Source organism: Exophiala aquamarina (assembly GCF_000709125.1).
Source record: "Exophiala aquamarina CBS 119918 chromosome Unknown aczIA-supercont1.3, whole genome shotgun sequence".
Classification (NCBI taxonomy): domain Eukaryota; kingdom Fungi; phylum Ascomycota; class Eurotiomycetes; order Chaetothyriales; family Herpotrichiellaceae; genus Exophiala; species Exophiala aquamarina.
In genome coordinates, this window is record NW_013550585.1 from 1,728,958 (window position 1) to 1,748,841 (window position 19,884).

At 50.1% G+C, this 19,884-nt stretch overlaps 6 protein-coding genes across 6 annotated transcripts; 4 read left to right on the plus strand and 2 right to left on the minus strand.

Annotated features, from left to right (window-relative positions):
* Positions 1-354: 354 nt before the first annotated feature.
* Positions 355-3,088, plus strand: A1O9_04222 (uncharacterized protein; the record flags this gene model as incomplete). The annotated part of the gene is made up of 2 exons (XM_013406514.1): positions 355-507; positions 701-3,088. 2 exons carry the CDS (start codon positions 355-357, stop codon positions 3,086-3,088), a joined length of 2,541 nt encoding a protein of 846 aa, XP_013261968.1.
* A 1,368-nt stretch (positions 3,089-4,456) lies between these two features.
* A1O9_04223 (uncharacterized protein) lies at positions 4,457-5,157 on the minus strand (the record flags this gene model as incomplete). Its single annotated transcript, XM_013406515.1, has 2 exons — positions 4,457-4,986; positions 5,031-5,157. 2 exons carry the CDS (start codon positions 5,155-5,157, stop codon positions 4,457-4,459), a joined length of 657 nt encoding a protein of 218 aa, XP_013261969.1.
* Positions 5,158-6,494: 1,337 nt separating this feature from the next.
* Positions 6,495-7,551, plus strand: A1O9_04224 (uncharacterized protein; the record flags this gene model as incomplete). The annotated part of the gene is made up of 2 exons (XM_013406516.1): positions 6,495-6,840; positions 6,896-7,551. The coding sequence occupies 2 exons, from the start codon at positions 6,495-6,497 to the stop codon at positions 7,549-7,551; spliced, it is 1,002 nt and encodes a 333-aa protein (XP_013261970.1).
* A 962-nt stretch (positions 7,552-8,513) lies between these two features.
* A1O9_04225 (uncharacterized protein) lies at positions 8,514-10,938 on the plus strand (the record flags this gene model as incomplete). The annotated part of the gene is made up of 4 exons (XM_013406517.1): positions 8,514-9,488; positions 9,539-9,927; positions 10,029-10,526; positions 10,650-10,938. The coding sequence occupies 4 exons, from the start codon at positions 8,514-8,516 to the stop codon at positions 10,936-10,938; spliced, it is 2,151 nt and encodes a 716-aa protein (XP_013261971.1).
* A 310-nt stretch (positions 10,939-11,248) lies between these two features.
* Positions 11,249-13,054, minus strand: A1O9_04226 (arylsulfatase; the record flags this gene model as incomplete). The annotated part of the gene is made up of 2 exons (XM_013406518.1): positions 11,249-12,611; positions 12,699-13,054. 2 exons carry the CDS (start codon positions 13,052-13,054, stop codon positions 11,249-11,251), a joined length of 1,719 nt encoding a protein of 572 aa, XP_013261972.1.
* An 838-nt stretch (positions 13,055-13,892) lies between these two features.
* Positions 13,893-15,756, plus strand: A1O9_04227 (uncharacterized protein; the record flags this gene model as incomplete). The annotated part of the gene is made up of 5 exons (XM_013406519.1): positions 13,893-14,426; positions 14,488-14,622; positions 14,696-14,867; positions 14,950-15,151; positions 15,213-15,756. 5 exons carry the CDS (start codon positions 13,893-13,895, stop codon positions 15,754-15,756), a joined length of 1,587 nt encoding a protein of 528 aa, XP_013261973.1.
* Positions 15,757-19,884: the final 4,128 nt, after the last annotated feature.

The following is a 19,884-nucleotide window of genomic DNA, read 5'->3' on the forward strand; positions in this document are numbered from 1 at the left end:
GTACTATTGCCCATTAGTCGTCACGAGACAAAACGCCGAGGCTCTAGCCCTTCCACCCCACGGCCAAGTTCCGAAAAGCTGAACCACCTCCATCCATGAAGAATATCAGTCTCGTGTCAAGCTTGAGGCTAACACTGTTCGAGAACCAAGACTCATAAATTAATATCGCGGGGAGGCTTGAAGATGCCCACATTCCCCGCAAGCTCCTGAATTCCCCAGATTCCCTGATCGATTCTCGGCTTGATTCTTCCCACACCTGATATCCGACAACCAAGGAGGCCATTTTGCATGATCCAACCATACACCGGCGGTGGTCATCAGGACCAGATGCGATGGTATCATCTACCTCGAAACATGTCTGCCACGTTTGTGGTGCGGAACTCTCACGACTGTCTCATCTCCAGCGGCATTTACTACGACATGCCGACGACAGTGAGGCCGTATTTCACTGCCACATCTGCGACAAGCGCTTCCACCGGAAAGATGTTTATCAACGACATCAACGAGGTGTGTGCATGCAGGGAGGCTGCCAATTTTTAACCCACTGCAGATTCATTAACCTCAAGCAGGTGTACACGGGCCAGGCCTACGCCAACGTCGTTCTTGCAAAAAGTCATGCCAGCGTTGCGTGCGTTACAAGCTCAAATGCAGCCGGGAATTTCCTTGCGCTGCCTGTCGTGACAAAGACATCGTCTGCAAGTATGATAACAACCCGCAACACGGGCCTCAGTCCGACTCGCTGTCCAGTGACTGGCAACTTCCAGAGCAACGGGTGACTGAAATGACGCAACAGCTTGCCGATTCCCAAGGCCAGCATGATACGCAGGCGTTTCATAGTAGTGAACAACCAGATCTGCCAACAGACCAATGCAGCCTTGAACACCGCGGTCCTACGGTTTTAGATCAGTGGCAGTCCCCTGAGTCAGCCAATATCCGACAGCGAGGTGTGTGCGATGATGGTCAAGGCATAGAGCAAACCTTTGATTTAATGCCAGACTTGGCGGACCTAAGGTTCTTTGACGGTGACACCTTTCGTGCATCCAGAATGGACTGGTTTGCATGTGATACTGAGTTTTCCGATCATCAAACCATGGTCTCAAGAGACTTCAATACTCCCGATGCGCTCCCTGGGCACGGTCTTATCCTTGGAACAGAACCGCAATCTCTGAATGAACTTGTTATGGGTTTTCCCGATTCTGCTTTAGCTGTCCACGCTCCGACTTCTGGATCGGCCCCAGGACAAGATCAGGAGAGCGAAAACATCTATGACAATACCTCCGCTAGGGTGCCTGCTCATGATGAGCTTGATCAATCTCGTCCTAGTCCCAGCCATCTCCGTCCCGGTCCCGATGTAGTTAGCAACAATGAAACCGAGGAGGTCTGGCCTGCCGTATTAGACCGTGGTGGTAATGAAATGTGGCCTTTCGATTACACCTCAAACAAGGGCTTTCGAGTTATCAAACTGCCTCCATTACGGCAAGTTCTGGAGGACACGGTGGCTCGTAGGCCGGCGATCGAGAAGGCGACAGTGCTTGACCTCATCAAAATCCTCTCCAGCCCTCATATTCCTTCACTGAATGATGGTCCTATCTTGGAAGCGCTGCCTGCCGTTGGATTTCTAACTAAGCTAGTCAAGATCTACTTCGACGAGTTCCACGCAGTATTTCCGGTCATTCACGTACCAACTTGGAAACTAGAGTCTTGCTCGACGCCTCTCCTGGCTGCAATGGCTTGTCTAGGCGCAAATCACTCCACAGCAGAGGGGTCGCAAGACGTTGCGGCTCTCCTAGCAGAAATTACGCAACGAGCGTTGTTTTGGACGGGTCAAATAGATACCAAGGCTTTCAGGAGCACAGAATACATCGCAGCCATGTGCTTTCACCACCTCTACTCACTCGGACTCGGCAACCGTCGCTTGTATGAGCTCGCGGAGGCCTCAAGATCTACGATGCTCGCAAGTTTGCGTGGCATGGGTGTCTTATCCGATAGCGTCGCCAGCGAGGACAAGGACACAGTTTCTTCGCAAGTGAAGCATTTACATATCGCCGAACTCGAGCGCGCTTGGCAGGAATGGCGCGAGAAGGAAGCTAAGTTAAGAGTGGCTTGGACAGTATTTGAATTCGACTGTACAATTGCTACAATGACTGGAAAACGAGGCGTATTTAGTCTCAACGAGCTACCCCCTAGGCTGCCATGCTCAGACAGCCTTTGGGAGGCTCCCACAGCGAAAACCTGGGCGTCAATTCTCGCGTTCAACAACCAACCCGGGGCTTTTTATCCTCTGTTTCAAAACCTCATGGCGTCCAACACGCCTCCACGCTCACTACCAGCTTGGTCCAAAAGACTACTAGCACAGGCGCTTAGTCGTCTTCACACCGACCTCAAAGAACTCGAGGATTGCTCGATGCCTTCAATGCTAGGCTTGGCATCTCTTGCTGAGAGTCAAAGGACGAGCAGAAAAAGGATGTTGGCAGCACTGTCCTCGCTTCACGATTCCTTGTCTGCACCAAAAAGCACGACTGAGATTGTGAGCATGAACATTGCCTGTTTGGGAGTTCATTACACGCATCTCATCGACGGCAATCAGGCCATGGACCTGGTTATCTTCCTGTTTAGGAATTCGGGTCGCGATCTGAGCCCAGCCTTGAGCAGCGAACTGAACAGAGCCAGGCAACATTTGCAGGCCATTTTCACACGCTATCCGGTGGATATGCGACGAGCGGTCTCCCATGCTGCATCAGTCGTAGCAATTACGCGTGAATGTCCTATCTTTACTCCATGTGAAACGATGCGGTTGTTCAACGCCTTTGCCTTCCTGTTGGCGTTCACCAAACTATCAAGTGGTAGCAGCAACGAGGGAAGACCTGCCATTCACCTCGATGTCATCCCTTGGCAGCGATGTGAAGCGGATGCACCTATGTTCGAGTATTGGACAATCCACGGCGGGCCGGCGTGTATTGGTGGAGTCGACGTTTGCGACAGCGGCAGTTTCGAGGCTCTGAGAGATCTTGGACTCAAGGCGATGCATGAACTTCGTGTCTGGGGATTAGCACGCAAATTTCACCTGATCTTGCAGAATTTTGGCTGACCATATCTAATGCGAAGTCATGGACCTGCCACGTCTGGAACAGGAAACTTCCTCCCAGCGCACATGGTTGTTATGATCCGAGCTGCAAGCAGTTCTGACCAAGGTAGGGTTCCTTGATAGAGTGGGTACCAGAGTGCTGACCAAGATAACAAAGGGAATACACAATCGTCGGACTGTATCCTAAAACGTAGGTATAGGATTGCTAACGAAGTTAACTACGAATAGTCCTATCTAGGGTAATGAGCGTGTATATATAATGCTAGAGCGCCGTCCATGTCCCCATGCTTCCTTGCTCCAGTGGCCCATGGCCCCATGGACTGCGATTATTTCCTAATCCGGCTCCCTGGTCACGTGCCTCAGCCTCTTGCAGCCTTGCCGGCATACCTTCCTGTTGACACCCCTGGGGTCCCCCGAGGGTGCCCGCACAAGGTGACCTATTTCTTGACCGTCGTAACAATGGTCCACCTATCGCTTCCGGAATGTTGACATCGAGGATGGCGTAACCTGCAATGGAACCACCGTTTCAACACGCATAAGTGCAGACGACGAGGAGTGCGAGGTTTGGATACATTTGTACAATGACAATGTACATCAAGGGTCTGAGTGCATTTCGAAGGCTGTATACTCAGACAGGAATTCAGTGATAATCGAGAAAAACCGAATCTTGACAGACTTGGATCTCTAAAATATGAAAAGGGTATGTTGTACAACATCACACGAATTTTAACATATGCACGACCTCCAAAGAGAGGTCTGGGAATTAGAGGGGAACCTTCCCGGGTTTACTAAAGAGCAAAGCTGTGTCTACAATGTAATGGTAATTGCAAAAGCTGCAGGTTAGAGTCAAGAAATCAAGAGCTAACTACTATTCAGACCAAGGGACAGGTTTTGAGCCTTGCTTGATCGTTTGAGAGGCTGAAGAATGCCGCTATCTCAGAGCTGGGATTAAAGAATGAGGTTCATGCAGTCGTCACTGCCACAGTGCTTCAGGAGTATATATACACTGAGTTCGTATACTAGAAGCTTCCTTATCCTTTCCAAGCGTGTGGAATTATTCCATGAGACTTTCCATCAACTTTATGAATAGTCGGTTCAGCCTCCTATCACAAAAACTTCTTGTGTACTTGAAAATAGAGTAGCCTGAATCTAGGGACACTATGGTCCAATCGACTGAGAGAATAATAAATAAGAGAATAGAGACATAACCTATGTTTTCTACGCTGCATATATAGTGTCGAGGTCCAGCTTCGTACACAAAAAGATGCAACCCCTTCTTGCTACTGTCCGACAACTCCAATAACCCTGGCTTGCCTTCCAAATGCGAATCGCCGACACTTGGCACGGACCTTACTGAGTGGACGGCTTATCTTAGAACCCTAAGCCATCAAGCTCCTGGCAGAGATCGGTTATCATTTCTTCGCATGTCTGCAGTTTGGTCTGATAGGCGCCGATTTCTGAGCGAATCATAAGGCGCAGGCGAACTTCAGTAGAAGCTCCAACCACCACATTGCTGGAGCGCAGTAGTTTAAGGATAGCCGTAGTGAAGTCCTTATCTTTATCAGATTCATGATCGACTCTAACCCGATGTGGTGTTGGGGATAGGTCCTCTGAGCTGACCGGTGGAGAGGTCTTTCCTTCTGATCTAGGGGTTGGCGAATATCTTGGGCTAGTCTTAAGCTTCGCTGCCGAATGTCCACTTGCGGGCGTAGCAGCGATCGACTGCTTAGAATTGAACCCATTGAATACTGGCTCTCTGTTGGTTGTATTTAGTTTGGTTGGAGTTCGCGGTGCTGGTAATCGTAGATAGGATGCATTGGCCTGCTCCCTGACCGTAGCTTCTTCCTCTTCCCAAAGAAAGAACTTGCACTGGTCATTGCCAGCTTGTTGACATCTCAAGACTATCGCACAGGTTAGCTTGTTTTGGTTCCGAAGAATAACATACATCTTTTCCCTGAACTGCCACCTTGTTTTGATGTAAGCAGTCTTGGGGGTAGGTCACATTGACAGAACCACTGCCCGTCTTTTAGATAGCCGCCTTTGGCCAACACTTGAGAATAATCTGTAGGCATCGCGTAATATTCTTATCTTTTCGAACCACTTCTAGCACAACAATGTACGTACTGGCCGCTGGTGATTTTCTTTGCCAGGAAAGATTTTTACCGTGTCGTTCGGCGAGACTGCACCAACAGGGCAGGCTTGGGAACTTTATAGTCTCTGTCAGCCTGATGCCTGGCGATGATAGCTGAGGCCACATGCGTGTTCATGCGCCACGGCGCGTAGTAGTGAAACATGGGCTGAATAGCAATCCCTTTTTGCAAAGAGAGCTTTCACAAAACCCCATAGTTGAGGTGAAATAGTCACCTACCAGGTACGCCCGTTTGCCGCTCATTGAAGCCACATCCTATTCAAGAGGCGTCACCTCCTTTTTTTGAAGTTCTTTCTCCAGCTCGTCCATGTCCTCGACCAGCTTCATCCGTGGGTAGCGCGTGGCCAGGGCTGTCACCACAGCCTTCTTTTCGAAAATGAGATCGTGCGTCGATCGTGATGGGAGTTACAGAGTAGAAGAAGGCGTCTTGGGCAATGAGGACCCACTAGAGACTTTTGGTAAAGCGAGATAAGAGGGCTATGGACTGTAGGAAGGCTGATGATCTAGGATAGCGGTTGAGCAAGTACATCGTGTTTTCAAATGCCTATGTTCAATTCTTGCTGCAACATGACTTTTCTCTGCTTTCGATATTTTGTCAAAACCAGATACTATGTTTAGGTCGCAGGCCGCTAGGGAGGCCGCATTGGCGTCGTGTTTTTCTACAGAACACCTAATTCGACTTGCTCAGCAATAGCACCACTTATCACAGGCAACACTCTTTTCTCGTTCTCCCTTTTCATTACTGACAGTGTGATGAAGTATGAGCAAAGGACTCAGCCCCTCTGTTTGCACTTCAAATACCGGGTTGGTGAATCCATCCGTTGAGGGAAATTGAAGTCTAGTAAACGTGACTACCTAATAGGGGCATTTCAATACTTGGTCTTTATTTGCTGTCGCTATTATTTATAGTTCCTGGATAGAAAGCTTAATTTAGGTTCTTTTTCTACTACTTATCCTTCTGTTGGCAAATTTAGATGGAGGTGGGAGACACGTACACCTACGGAGAGGGAGAATAGGGGGTCCTTGACATGGGTAGCTAGCACGTGATATAGTCCAACATCTTCGTTTAGGGTAGAACATGGTCCTTTCGTATGCCTTGCAAGGGAATGTGCGAAATGGCGACACTGGCTTTCCAATGTGATTCCAGGAGCCAAAAGCGGGCGCTTAACTCCACTGAGCTCATCTTCACCATCATGAGGCTGCATAATGCTAGATTATAACAGAATCAGCCAATTCTTGACATAGGAAATACGTAGGATCATGAAGTTCTCACCACCCTGTGCTCTCATTTTTCTCTGCTCCTTAGTCCCGGCTTTTATTCGACATGAAGCCAACTACACTAAAGCATTTGTCATAGGGCCACATCTGGCTGTTCTTTTGCAGCATTTGTATTTCACCCAGCCTGCTCGAAAATTGATTTCATACGAATCGCCGAAACACAGTCGTCTTGTCCTCACAATATGCGCTCTTGCAAGCTGCCGTACCACTTCAGAGAACTATAGCCTAATAGATATTGACAGAGCATTCCTTGCCACAGCGTTCGGGGATGACTGTGTGAACGCAAGTAGCTATGATATTCCGGATATCTACATGGCTGGCTTATCAGGTATGTCATTGACACGTTTCCTTCGCAGGTCTTTTCGCTAATAAAGCCCTTCTAGGCTCGTGCAGAGCCAAAGATGGTGTTATCGACTGCCAAAAAGATTTTCCACCGTCGCTGAATTGGGTCAGGCTATTCGAAGCCGACATTGCAGCAAATACATCAGGGAGCCAAGCCGATATACTGGAGCAGTGTATGGGGCTCATTGCGGAGAAAAAAGTGGACCATGCGTTAAACGACAGGCTGGCCACCGCACTATTCTCCCTCCTTATTGTTTCGATTGTCTTCGAAATCACAGCTCCCGTCATCGCAACATTTTTGTCCTCAGCTTTCGGATACCCGGTCTTCTTCGTCGACTTACTTGATTGGATTATCGACATGGTGTGCCTTGGGATTTACGTGGGCATCTTGAATCATGAGGTGGGCCAGTATATTCCGCACGCAAGGTTAGGTGACGTATCAGACAAGGCTATTCTAGGCGTGGGATTTTGGATGCTGCTTACCATTTTCGGTGGTAGGGCGATCTCCCATCCGATCTTATTCGTCAGCACTGTGGTGATTATAATAGTGATCCCACTCATACCTATTCTATTATTGCTATACACATGCCTCTGCCTGCATGGTCGCGACCGGGTTGTTAGAGACATGGAACGTGATCATATCTGGGAATGTTGGTACCGACGAGCAATTTGGCACCAAATTCTATCACAACGCTGAGCAACAGTGCTTTTCAGGTGCACAAGGTGTCACGGCACACCTCCAGACTCATGTGACCAGACGACTCGGTTCAACTCAGCACAATTTCGTCATGGATACATGTTGGATATCTGAACTAGGCCACTTTTGGGAGTCGCTCGAGGATGTATGAGATCTCTGTCTCTTTCCACTCTATGGACCGCGCCCGTAACCGGATCACATGTATGGGAACAAGTAGTTCTGGGCAGTGTTTCAAGCTACCTGTCATATATTTCGAAAGTTGTCACTTTTCCCGGCTGTTAATTGTCAACACATGATAGAAAGACAACAAAGATGAGCATTGCGATACTGTAACGAAGTCCTCGGATTAAATCATGCTCAAATATGCAGCAGATTCACGTGAGGTGACCCATGCATATGTTCCATATTTTCCAAGAGCTTTGAACATTTCTTGGAGGAATTTCGCGGGTTCAGGCCTTGCGTGATATGATATCTAGGGAGCGGGGTTTGAAGGACAAGGCTGAGGAGGGAATCTCTGCCGCTTCTAAACTGTCCCGGCTCTGGGAAAACATGGCTACTGAGGGTTAAAATATTGTCTAGTCATCACTGACTCAGCAGGGCTAGACTCAGGACGCGTGGGCGCAGCTGGTTGTGGTGCTTCTGCCTTGCCGTGTTGCTCTTTCCCTCGGCGCTGTTGTACAGACTTGTACCCCACCTTCATGGCTTATTGAAAATTAAACGGCCACTGGACAGGTTTGGCGTTTCAACCCCACCTCATCTGCCCCGAGCATCACATGTGACGGACTCAAGTCACGGGACAAGGGAGCTCACGTGGGGCTCTCCCACTCGTCCTGCCGCTTTTAGAAACCATATCCCCCCTCGCTTCCTGTCATGCCCTTCCTCACCCACACCGACGTTAACATGCTTCTTCATGCATGGTAACGAATCCCCACGCATGGTTATTGTTGCTTTCTCTATTCTCGATGTCTTCAAGCGACACCCAGCACCAAGCCCAGAGTTTTAGGCCCCAGCCAGCCAGCAAGGATGGCAACCAATCTGGAGCAACTCCAGCCACACGGGAATGCGATCCTCACATCCAACACGGTGGGTCTATGCAGTATGACTCGCTAGACCTTGTTCTTAGCGACGACCATGGCAATGCTACGCCGAACATGAAATCTAGAAAGCGCAGATACATCAGCAGCGCCTTCACGTCAAGGAAGCGGGCCGCTATGGCCTGCGATTTCTGCCGTTTGCGAAAAACCAAATGTGATAACGCACGACCGAAGTGTGGTCATTGCCGCCATCACAGTGCGACATGTGTCTACTCCGAAAACGCCAAGTCATCTGCGCCCGAAGACGATGGGAACACCGATGTCATACAGCGCCTTGACGAAATAAAACATCTTCTACAACAAGTGCAAGCTCAGACCGAGCCACGGGCCGTCCCTCCCACAGCCTTGGGCCAGAATCCGTTGATTGACCAGGCCCCGGCCCCGTCCCTCTCAGAAGCTGGTTCAGAGCAAGAAGCTGTCAGAGAGGACAGTGGACGAATGGCTGAGAGTTTCCATGCTACTGACCCTTATGATTCTCCCTACCGAGCGGCACGCTGCGAGGCAATCGTCCGATGGCCCATTTTTAAAGACTGGTTGTCGGAGAAGGAGACCAGGATCGAGTCATTTCTCCACGAAGCCGATGGTTTGGCTCCAGACGGTGATGACATCGACCAACCTGAGCTTGGACCGCTTTGGAGACCATTGCCACTTGACCAGACGAGGAGGGATCCACGAGGGATCCCTGGGCCGGTTATAGACGAGGAAGACTGTGTGCCGCTCTGCAAAGGCTTCCTCAGTCATGTGCATTTTAGAAATCCAATTCTGGAGCCGAAGGAACTGATGTCGTATGCGAAAGAAGTTGCACAAAATGGCATTGGCTGGGACGCGCGTTCATGTCTTGTGGTAAGCTTCTTGAGCGTCCACATCTAGAGATGTCGACTGATATCTAGTAGCTAGCCGTCTCCGCCATCTCTTGCATTCTTTCCAGCAAAGAGCCGCCGCTGGAGCATATTCAGAATTGCCCTACGCATGCTCCTACACTATCTGACCGCATCCTCGCAGATCCAGGCGGCGTTGCTGAAGCATTCTCTCAAGCAGCCAAGAAGAGAATCGGGCTTCTTGGCATGTCCATCCTAGACGTCGAATGCTTGTTCTTTATGTCCGTCTACGAAAAGCTGCGTGTAAGACCTCTGCAATCCTGGTTCTATCTTCAGCAAGCATGCTCGCGACTCAAAAGTCACCTGATGAGTCGAAACGGAGGCTCAAGTCCAACCGATTTGGAGAATCACGAAGAAAATCAAGTCGAGCAAAGGGTTTTCTGGTCCTGTGTCAGATCAGAGATGTAAGTACGTGGCATGGTGCCTTTAGCTCATCTCCCATACGAATAGAAGACACTCCTCTTTTCTGGTTCTGATTTGCGATCGCCTCTAACCTGCTCTACAGTGAACTCCTTCCAGACATCTGCCTACCATCGAGCGGTCTCGATTCTTTCCAGTACCCCGAATTTCCGTCTCCTCCGTCGGCTACAAGCGATTCGAGTTCTGACCCGCGCGCAGGGAGCGGCGACAGTGACTTCGTTCCTGCAAATTCACAGGCACAATCTTGGTTGTTCTTCCTGGCCGAGATCTCACTCCGCCGCACCATCGACGCGAACCTGCGCCTTCTCTACGGAAAATCTGAGCCATACTGGCTGTCCCATATGCCATTGCTTATGAAACACCATGCCCAGTGCGAAGAACAGATCAGCCTGTGGTACTCCCACCTGCCCTCAAAGCTTCAATTCTCCAACACCGCACCAAAGCCACAGAGCTTGTCTTTCTACCTTGAAAGCCGCTTTCAGGATTGGCGTGAGTACATCCTCCGGCCGCTCCTGTACTGTGCACTTCACCACAACTGGCGGCAGACTCGCCCTCAGCAGCTTCCTCCTGTCATTGCTGCCGCGTCTTCTCCTTCCACCCCGTCTGTGTATTTGTCTACGTATATGTCTTCACTTTCTCCATCTGTTGGCCCCAATTCAGAGCCAGTTGCAGCTGTTCCTCCGCAGGTCTGGCACCTGGCCCAGAGCCACATCGCCCTTTGTGCTCACCTGATCCCTCGAGCATTCGAACATGGCCGATTCGGTGGTGTGTGGCTCCTCTGCCGGCGTACGTTCACGTGTGGGATGGCGATAATCGCGTCTGTCATCTCGGACGAGCTGCAGGGGCCTGAAGACTGGGTGGATCTTTGTAGGCTAGCTATCAGGTTTCTGGCTCAGTGGGGTGCGGAGGCACGGACGGTTGAAGCGATGCGCCGTGTGCTGGAAGGGCTGTTTGAGAGAGTGCTAAGAAGCCCGAAGGGCAGACAAGCCTGCTGAATATCTAAAAGGATTAACTCTCACAACCGAAATCTCAACCCCTAAGTCAGCATCGAACACGACGAATGTGGCTCGAGAGTATATAAGACGTTTCCACTCCTGCAGGAAGAGATCTTACAGATATGAAGAACGAGAAGAATCTTACCCGGCTATGGATGAAGTTTTCCAAACGCGATCTATGATCTACCAGAGTCAGTACCACAAAGATTCCCAGCCAAGGTAATTTGCGTTGTATGTCTAGCAGGGAAAGCCAGCACTATATTTGGGACGCTCCCATTGAATATTACTTTTTGCACAGAGAACGTACACGCTAAACAAACTCGACTTCACCCGCCGTCTTGCTATGCGGCTCTGGGTCCACCATGCCCGTCTCGGCGTGATAAACCTCCCAGTGACTGATCAGCCTGTTCAATACTTCAGGCTCTTGCGCCGCCAGATCACAACCCTCTCCTGGATCATCGGCGAGGTTGTACAGCTCCCACCGATCTTTGCCGCGTGGAGCCCCCATGAAGAGGGCCTTCCAGGGGCCCTGGCGTATGGCGCGGAACCCGAACAACTCCCATCCGGTGATGTTGTGTTCTTCGTCGTGGAACGAGGGCATTTTGCCGCTGAGATGCGGAAGCCAGCTTGACCCGCGGATGGGGACGATGCTGCGGTTCCGAAACAGCTCGGTGGGTGAAGGAACGGGGATGTTTGCTATGTCAAGGATTGTAGGGAGAATATCCATCACGGTGGCGAAGGAGTCGCTGTGCACTCCTTGAGTGGTGCTCTCATTAATCTTGTGGTTGTTTGGGTTCGTATTGTTGCCGAACGCGGGGGGATAACGCACGATGCAAGGACAGCGGATGCCGCCTTCGGTGATCCAGGTCTTGAACCCACGTGAGGGCGCCATTGACGCGGTGGCCCAGGCCGGGCCATACCAGACGTAAGAATTCGCATTGCCGATGTTGTCGAGGCTGTTATCATAATACTTGTCGATGATGACACCAACGTTAGAGGAGCCGCCCATGATAGGCATGGCCTCGAGAAGAGCCCCTTCGGCGCCGTTGTCGGACATGAAGAGAACAAACGTGTTGTCCAATTCGCCGGATTCTTCAAGATGGTTCAAAACCCCGCCGATACTCTGGTCCATCATGTCCACCATGGCGGCGAACACTTCCATCTTCCGCGCCGACTCGGCTCGTTGTGTCTGATCCATGTTCTCCCATTCTTCAGCTCCGTAGCACATAGGCGCTGGCTCTACGGAAGGTGAGATAAGACCTAGTCTGATGAGCTGATCCAACCTCTTCGAGCGCAGCGCAGCTGGACCATCGTCGTAGAGACCCTTGTATTTGGCTATGACGGGCTGAGGAGCTTGTAACGGCCAATGAGGAGCGGTGAAGGCGAGATACGCGAAGAACGGTTTAGACGTGTCACGGCTCGTGAGCTGTTTGATGAGCTCGTGACCGTAAGAGGTTGTAGAATAGAAGTCTGTGGGAATATCCGTCGTGCGATCGAGAAAGTTGGAATCCCGCATCCAAAACTGGCCGCCATTAATGGCAGTGAAAATCGAGTGGGACGGATCCTCGAGTTGGGGTTCATAGTTAAAGTGATTGTGACAGCCGGATAAAAAGACGAAGCTCTTGTCAAATCCTCGGGAACATGGCGCCGTCTCTTTCGTCAACCCTAGATGCCTAAGGTGGGTTCACAGAAGTCAGCCAAAGCCGGTGCCTGCAGGACTGGAATAAGAAAGAAGTGGGATTGGAGGAGAAATCACCCACCATTTTCCGGCCATCATTGTCTCATACCCCGAATCTTGAAGGACCTCGGACAGCGCGGCAACGCGAAAGTTCAAGTACCCTTCATAGCCAGGTTGGCCTTTTGCATTCGCGGGCATGTGCTCTGCCATCTGCCCCAGCCCGGCGATGTGATTGTCCGTTCCTGAAAACAACATCGACCGAGTCGGCGAACACGCAGAGGCGGTGTGGAAATTCGTGAGCCGGACGCCGGAGCTGGCTAGATAATCCAGCGCCGGCGTGGAAATCTCGGACCCAAAGGGTCCGGTGTCACTGTAACCCAAATCATCGGCGACGATGACCAGGAAGTTCGGCCGTTTAGGCTCAATAAAGGAGCCCATCTTGAGAATGGCGGGGAGAAGTTCCAAGCAGTGCAAACAGGATAGAAGTCATACAGTATTGAAGAAATGGTGAGAGCGCAGTTTCTATGAATGTTTTATCTCTCAGAATAGTTTTGGACGGGCAATAGGGCCGGTATATTAACGCGAGTCGGGACGGGACCTGCAAAAGCTCCAACGACGCCGAGGATATGGAATGGCCAGGGCCCAGGGATTTAGCATGCAATTGAACTTCCCCCGAATCCAAGACGATGGGGCTCAGGTTCGCTGTGTGGGGGACTTTATTTCCCAATATTCTGACACAGCTTTGGCACATGCTCCATCCTCTTTGTGTCCGCGTCCTCATCTCCATCTATACATGGTCGACCTCCTCCGCTAACACCATGCGCCCCTGCAATTAAGATAAGCGCGACGCCTTACCTCTTTTGGACTAGAGAAGGCTCGACGTTGCTTGATTGGTGGGAGACGGGGAAGCACGGGGAAGTCGCGCTCCAGTCAAAACTAAAGGACATCACGTGCACCCACATTCGTCCTGCAAGAACCCCGAACCATAATCGGTCCTTCTTTTAGTAGCGAAGACAACCCTTGAACAGTCCTTGTTTACCCCCTTTCTTCCCCGTCAATTTTCGCCTGTCCCCGTCCTTCCCCGTCATTTCCTATCCCCATGCCAAGACACGTCCGCCCCACGATTTCGGGAACCAACACTAGCACTCGTGGCATCGGCGGGGACAACCTGGGGCAGCACCAGGCGAGGAGGCTGTTTAGAGGTAATGGCTATATATACCTTGATTTCGGCTACCTTAGAAGCATGCCCGCCAGATCTTTCAACGGTGCAGTCAACATGGATACCTCGTCTCCCTCAGAGCAGTTCCACTCTCTCAAACCCTCGAAGGGATTCGCTCGCTTCAAGAGAGCCTTCAATGGAAAGCTGCTCTATGCTTGTGCTCTCATTGCACTTTCGCAAGTGAACTTCGGCATGGACCTGGGCGCATTCGGGGGAACCCAGGCCATGCCGATGTTCAAAAAGCAATTCGGCATGTACAACCCAATCACCAAGACCTACGTCCTGGAGTCCTCTTATCTTTCACTCCTCAACAGTCTAACCTATATTGGTTTCGGATTCGGCGTCTTAAGTGGAAGCTTCATCAGCAATCGGTTTGGCCGGCGCAGCTGCCTTTGGACCATGTCTATCTGGGCCATTATTGGTGCCGCTATAATGGTTACTGCCAAAGTCAAGGAACAAATGATGGCCGGTCGCATCATAGCATATGTCTACATTGGCATGGAGCTGTCCTTGGTACCTGTGCTACAGTCAGAGCTCGTCCCGGCCGAGGTCCGAGGGTTTGTTGTGGGTACTTACGCATCTGGGTTGTTGGTATGCTTCTGGCTGGACTCGTATACTATCTTCGGAATGCCTGTGCTGATAGATATTCCAGACAGGTCAATTGATCCAGAACGTCATCACACGTGCCACCAGTGAACTTGATGGCAACAAGTCATGGCGCATTCCCCTTGGACTTTTGTTTGTGATACCTATCCTCCTGCTTGTTGGAGTTAAATTCGTCCCAGAGGTACGTACATATATGCGGATCCCACCTACCAACGAGGTGGCATTTCTCCTTGTACTAAAAGTATCTCGCATAGTCACCCCGATGGCTCTTGATCAAGAACCGGCGCGAAGAAGCCCTGACTGCGCTCAGGCAGGTGCGAGAGGGAACCTACTCGGAAGCTCAGATCCAAGCGGAGTTTAGATCGCTGCAGACCACCATCGACCTCACGGTAGAAAAGGGGCGTTTCATTGAGATCTTTCAGAATAGTGCGTGTATAACGCGGCCACCGTGGCTGCGACCTTGAGGTCGATGACTGGGACCCCCAAAGCTGACGTAACAATTCTACAGTTAACCTCAAGCGAACTCTGATCGTTATTGGGACCAATATCGTGGTGCAAGCGACCGGCCAGAACCTCTGGACCCAGTATGGCACGCTGTACATACAGTCTCTGGGTGTCATCAACCCTTTCACGATGACAACCGTTAACACAGCCATCGCCATCGCCATGGTGCTCCTTGGGCAGTATCTCACCGATCTGACGGGCCGAGTGTAAGTTGTTCGCTCCATCTCGTGGGCTGAGATGGTGCTAATCTGCCCACGTGCGTTTCAGGCCACTTTTGATGATCAGCTCTACCCTGCAAATCGGTATTTTTGCCACCATGGGGGCGCTGGGGACAGTCTCCGACCCATCGCGGGCTGTGAGGACTGGCGCCACAGTCATGCTAACGCTGTTCGGCGCATGTTTACAGTTCTCTTGGTCGCCGCTGTTCCACGCGGTTGTCGCCGAAGTTCCGACCCAGAGGCTCCGAGATCAAACATACGCCGTCGGTTGTGTTTTCAATGTTTTGACCCAGTGGACCGTCTCGTTCAGTCTGCCCTACCTCCTCTTTAAGCCACGGAATCTTGGACCACAAGTTGGATTCATCTTTTGTTTCACCTCTGTCGTCTCGCTACTTTTCGCATATTTCTGCATCCCCGAATGCTTCGGCAAGACGCTGGAGGAAGTGGATCAACTCTTCCTGGAACGCGTACCAATCCGGAAATTCAGGAACGCTCGGCCTACCCTGCCTGGTATGTCGGATCTGGAAACAGCCAAGATGGGTACCGAGACTGACCTGGTGGTTCATGAAGAGAACGCTGCTCCCAAGGCTTGAGAAGTTGAGGATTAGGGCGGATATAGAACCCAGGATAGTCTTTCACCAGTAATGATTTGGGGCTAACACTCCCTTGCCGGCATGCTGGCAGCGACGCTGTGTGCAATGTCATCTGGAGCTTGTTCAAGTTAAGGTGCAACTAGAACACAAAATTAGCATCAAGAAGTTCTTATTGTGGGGACCAGATAGAATATTACACCTTCTTGTGGGATGTTGTCTGGTCTAGCTGCTCCCTGCTTTTTACTAGTAAATCGAGGCGTAGGATCCTCAGTATTTTTAGAGTACTATCCTTATAACCAACTACTAAGGTAGTAAGGATTAAGTAATTAATATCGCTAAATACTGAATAAGAGTATATATACTACATAATAAAGTAACGTGCATGCGAATCGTATGCGCACTCGGCGTAGATTGACGAGGGTTTTCCTAGAAGAGGTTTTTCCCTAGAAAAAGGAAATAAGTCTACATAGACCTATGTAGGACCTAAAATAGATAATAAAAAGAATTAATAATAATAATAATAATAATAATAATAAAGTAACGTACGTGGTGTACAACCTCTTTACCTCCTTTAAGGCTTTAAGTCTATACATATCTGTCAGGCAATAGGTCCGTAAGCCCTTGAGGATCGCTCAAAAAGACTAGAATCTCGCACGAAGTACGAGGTATTCTCGGACCTATTAGTTATATGCTTGCTAGGAAGCCGCCCAGGGCATTCCTAACAATATCATTAGAGATACAGACATATAGAGTCATATATCGATATTCCTATTAACTTCGTCTACTTCTAGGTCTCCTTATACAGTATCCTAGTACGAAGCTTTAGGCGAAGGCTGCGTGCCGTAAACCTCTAAAACGAACTTAGCCGGAGCAGCATTTCCCTGCATGCAACACTCTAGGTGGCGAGGCCGCTCTACAACGTTCTTCCTACCAAAGCAAGATTTCTTACTACTATGCCTAGGCTACTCGGGTTCAGAGTTGTATTATAGTATGACGTCATCCTTTGAGTCCGGATATTCTTACCTCAATTCTGACGTAGAGTTTATCCCCAGCATGCGCATAAAGGGAGCCTTAAACTGAACGTAAGATTGTGAATTCCAACGTCGATTATACATTATCTCAACATCTATACCCGTATAGGCTTACAAATATGTCCTCATCCCAGCCTCCCCAAAGCCGATCCGCGGCCGTAGTTGAAGACCTGACCGACGGCTTCACGGCCAACCGGCCCCTTCCCGACGGCGACACAAGCACGGCGGTAAGGGGTTCAGCTGCCGATAGCCTCGTCGGTGGCGAACCTGCAGGAGGTGTTGCAACACAAAGCAATTCTGCTGCGGTAGCTCGCCACGACAATAAGGACATCGAGCTTCCTCGTGTTGGCAATAATAATAAGCCTGACATTACGAACGAGAGGGCACCGACAGCCGCTGAGGCTGCTAAACATGCTCCTACGTTTAATCCGGATAATGTTCCAGTAAATGATGAATAGTTTGAGGAGGGAAAGAGATACTAGGGACGAAGAGTGTAAGGTGTTGAGAATTACTGTAAATAAGTGGAAACTTTATGGCTTAGACTGCCATTACTCACCTCGAACTGTTCTCGGCTCATGGCAAGGTATACATGTGGACCGCCGGAATGTTTGAAGTGTGGCTTGCAGCCATTCACACCTGTTCCAAGCTTCTGAGACTTGATGTTGCTATGGCTGCATTGAAAAAACAACATAAAGCCGATAATTCTATCCATGGATAACGGAGAATTCTAGATCGAGAATTCCTTACTCGAGGTCTGCCGGCAGAGCAGCGCCAATGATTCCTGTCGCTTAAGAACTGCGGAAATCCGGAACTGGCACCCAACATTGCGAGGTTGGCCTTTGTCAGATCTAAAACGTTATCTCAAACCTATCTGAAGACATCGATGATCTAGATCGAGCACAAGACGTTGGCGTCAACCCGCTCCCCGGCGAAGCAACATGAAGAACACCTTTCGACCCCATGAACATAGGATTTCGAATTGTGCATGGTTGAATCACATGAGATCGAAGCCCGCGTAGAAGTCTGTTATCAAGGAGTTTGGCACATTGTGGTGGGGTATGTATCTCTTACATGATGAGAATGAAGCCTTGTAAAACGGTGTGTGCTCAGTTGTGTGGAATACTATGGGGGCCGAGATTTTGGCCTGACTTCATTGGTTCTCGACCTCCACAGCCATGGATAGCGTGTCAGCATATCCTCAATGGAGGTGAGAAGAAAAACAGAGGATACTGTATCTGGGACGAGGCCCTGGGCTCCGGACAACTACCAGGCTCAGGCTGAAGCGGTAGTGCGGAATTGGGAGGCATGTAATAGTACTAAGTATTGACGGCGGGACGTGCCTTGCTGGTTCCTGTCCCCCGGAGACCAATGATGTGCTTCACGAGAATACCCAATTTGAAGTGTCCTCTATTTTCTTATTAAAAGTGACTAGATTGTTGCGGGAGTTGTGCACACCGCGCTGAAAGGAGGAAGCTCAACGAAGCTCCATGTCGTATCGAAGCTTCCCTCGTATAGTAGCCACCGGAGAAGCAAGTGTTGGGGATTCTAGATTATTTCCAATCCTGCGATTACCCCGGATAACGAAGGTCAGCCTCCATCGGCGGGGTGTATATGTTTAACGAGCGACGTTGGAGCAAGGAGTTGGTGGTGGGCAGCCCTTGGCAACTCTAAAGACCTGTTGGCAAGCCAGAAATCCACCTGCGTAGGTATGTAGAGGTCTTGATAAAACATTCTCTGATCACCAGCTTCCTGGGTTGATTCGCAGATGGTGATGGCTCCAGGGAAAGCAACCAGAAGAAAATCGGCCGTTAACAGGATCTCTACCTTGTGGAAGATGTCTGGAGCATCACATCATACACGGAGTCTTTCTCCATGGAGATCACCAAGTGGCAGCCCTCTCGGAACCCCGCCTCGAGTTTGTGGACCACACCCACACGGACCCTGACCTCTTACGGTGTCATCCCGGTGGGAGTTTCCACAGATTACGTTCCAGAAAGCCTGGGTCAAGTGCAGAATACCTCATGGTTACCGAAGTAAGGACGGCCCCTGTCCCCAATCGCACAGCCTTTTGCACATCTTTCATCCTTTTGGCCTAGTTTGCCTATTCCTACTGCATGGCATTATCTAAGCTTGCTACTTCAACTAGGGCTCTTATTTGAGGCTATGCAGTTCAACAACGCGAGAGTCGTCTCGAGCCTCATCAATCGGACAGTGGAGTCATTGCCACAGGATGGGTATAAATCTCGCGTATCCCTCAGAGTGTATCTAGCTCTACTCGATTTTAAACCGCAAAAGGGACCTTTGGAGCGCCTGCAGACTTCCTCATGTCGAAGTTCCCGAAGATCTGTAATCCCTATTTCGTAAACCTCGATGCTCCTGTAGGTGGGTGGGATGTTGTTCGATTCTGATATTTCATCTCTAGCTGCGGGCTCAGTCATCGGCTCTTTCATCGCCGGTCTTACCTGAGACAAGGATGGAATAAAGGATTCCATTATGTCTTGCAGAGTTTCCCACTGATGGAACACGCTCGCAGGAAGCATACCATCATAGAAGAACATTGTGGTAAATCGCACTCGATCGACCGCAGAACTCGTATCGAAACGGCTCCCACCCAAGCTACCGAAACCAAAGCGTAGATAGGACTTCTGGCTAGCGTTGGGATAGCTACACTTGGGAATTTCCATTATGATACCAATGTTCAATTTTGCTAGCTGTCAGCTGGACATCAGATTGTAAACAGAGGAGCGAAGATGAAGCACAAGCAAACTGCACCATGATTTCTGAATTAGACCCACCGGTTCATATGAAGAGGCCTAAGAGAGTGTCATAAAGGCTTCCTGCCCAGTGAAACACACCTCAAGGCCAGCAGGATAAGTTATACTATCGTCATGTGGTTCTCACTAGCTAGAACACATTCCTTTTAAAGTGCGGAACCATGGGATTTCCTCCAGTTACCCTGATAGGCCTCACCAAGATTAAACCCCGTCCGTGCCCTGTGGGTGCCTGTCCGGGTGAGGTGGACCAGTACTAATTTTTCCCGTGTCATCATCATGCTCATCACCAACTAAGTATTTAGCGAGGGATGTTTTAACGACTG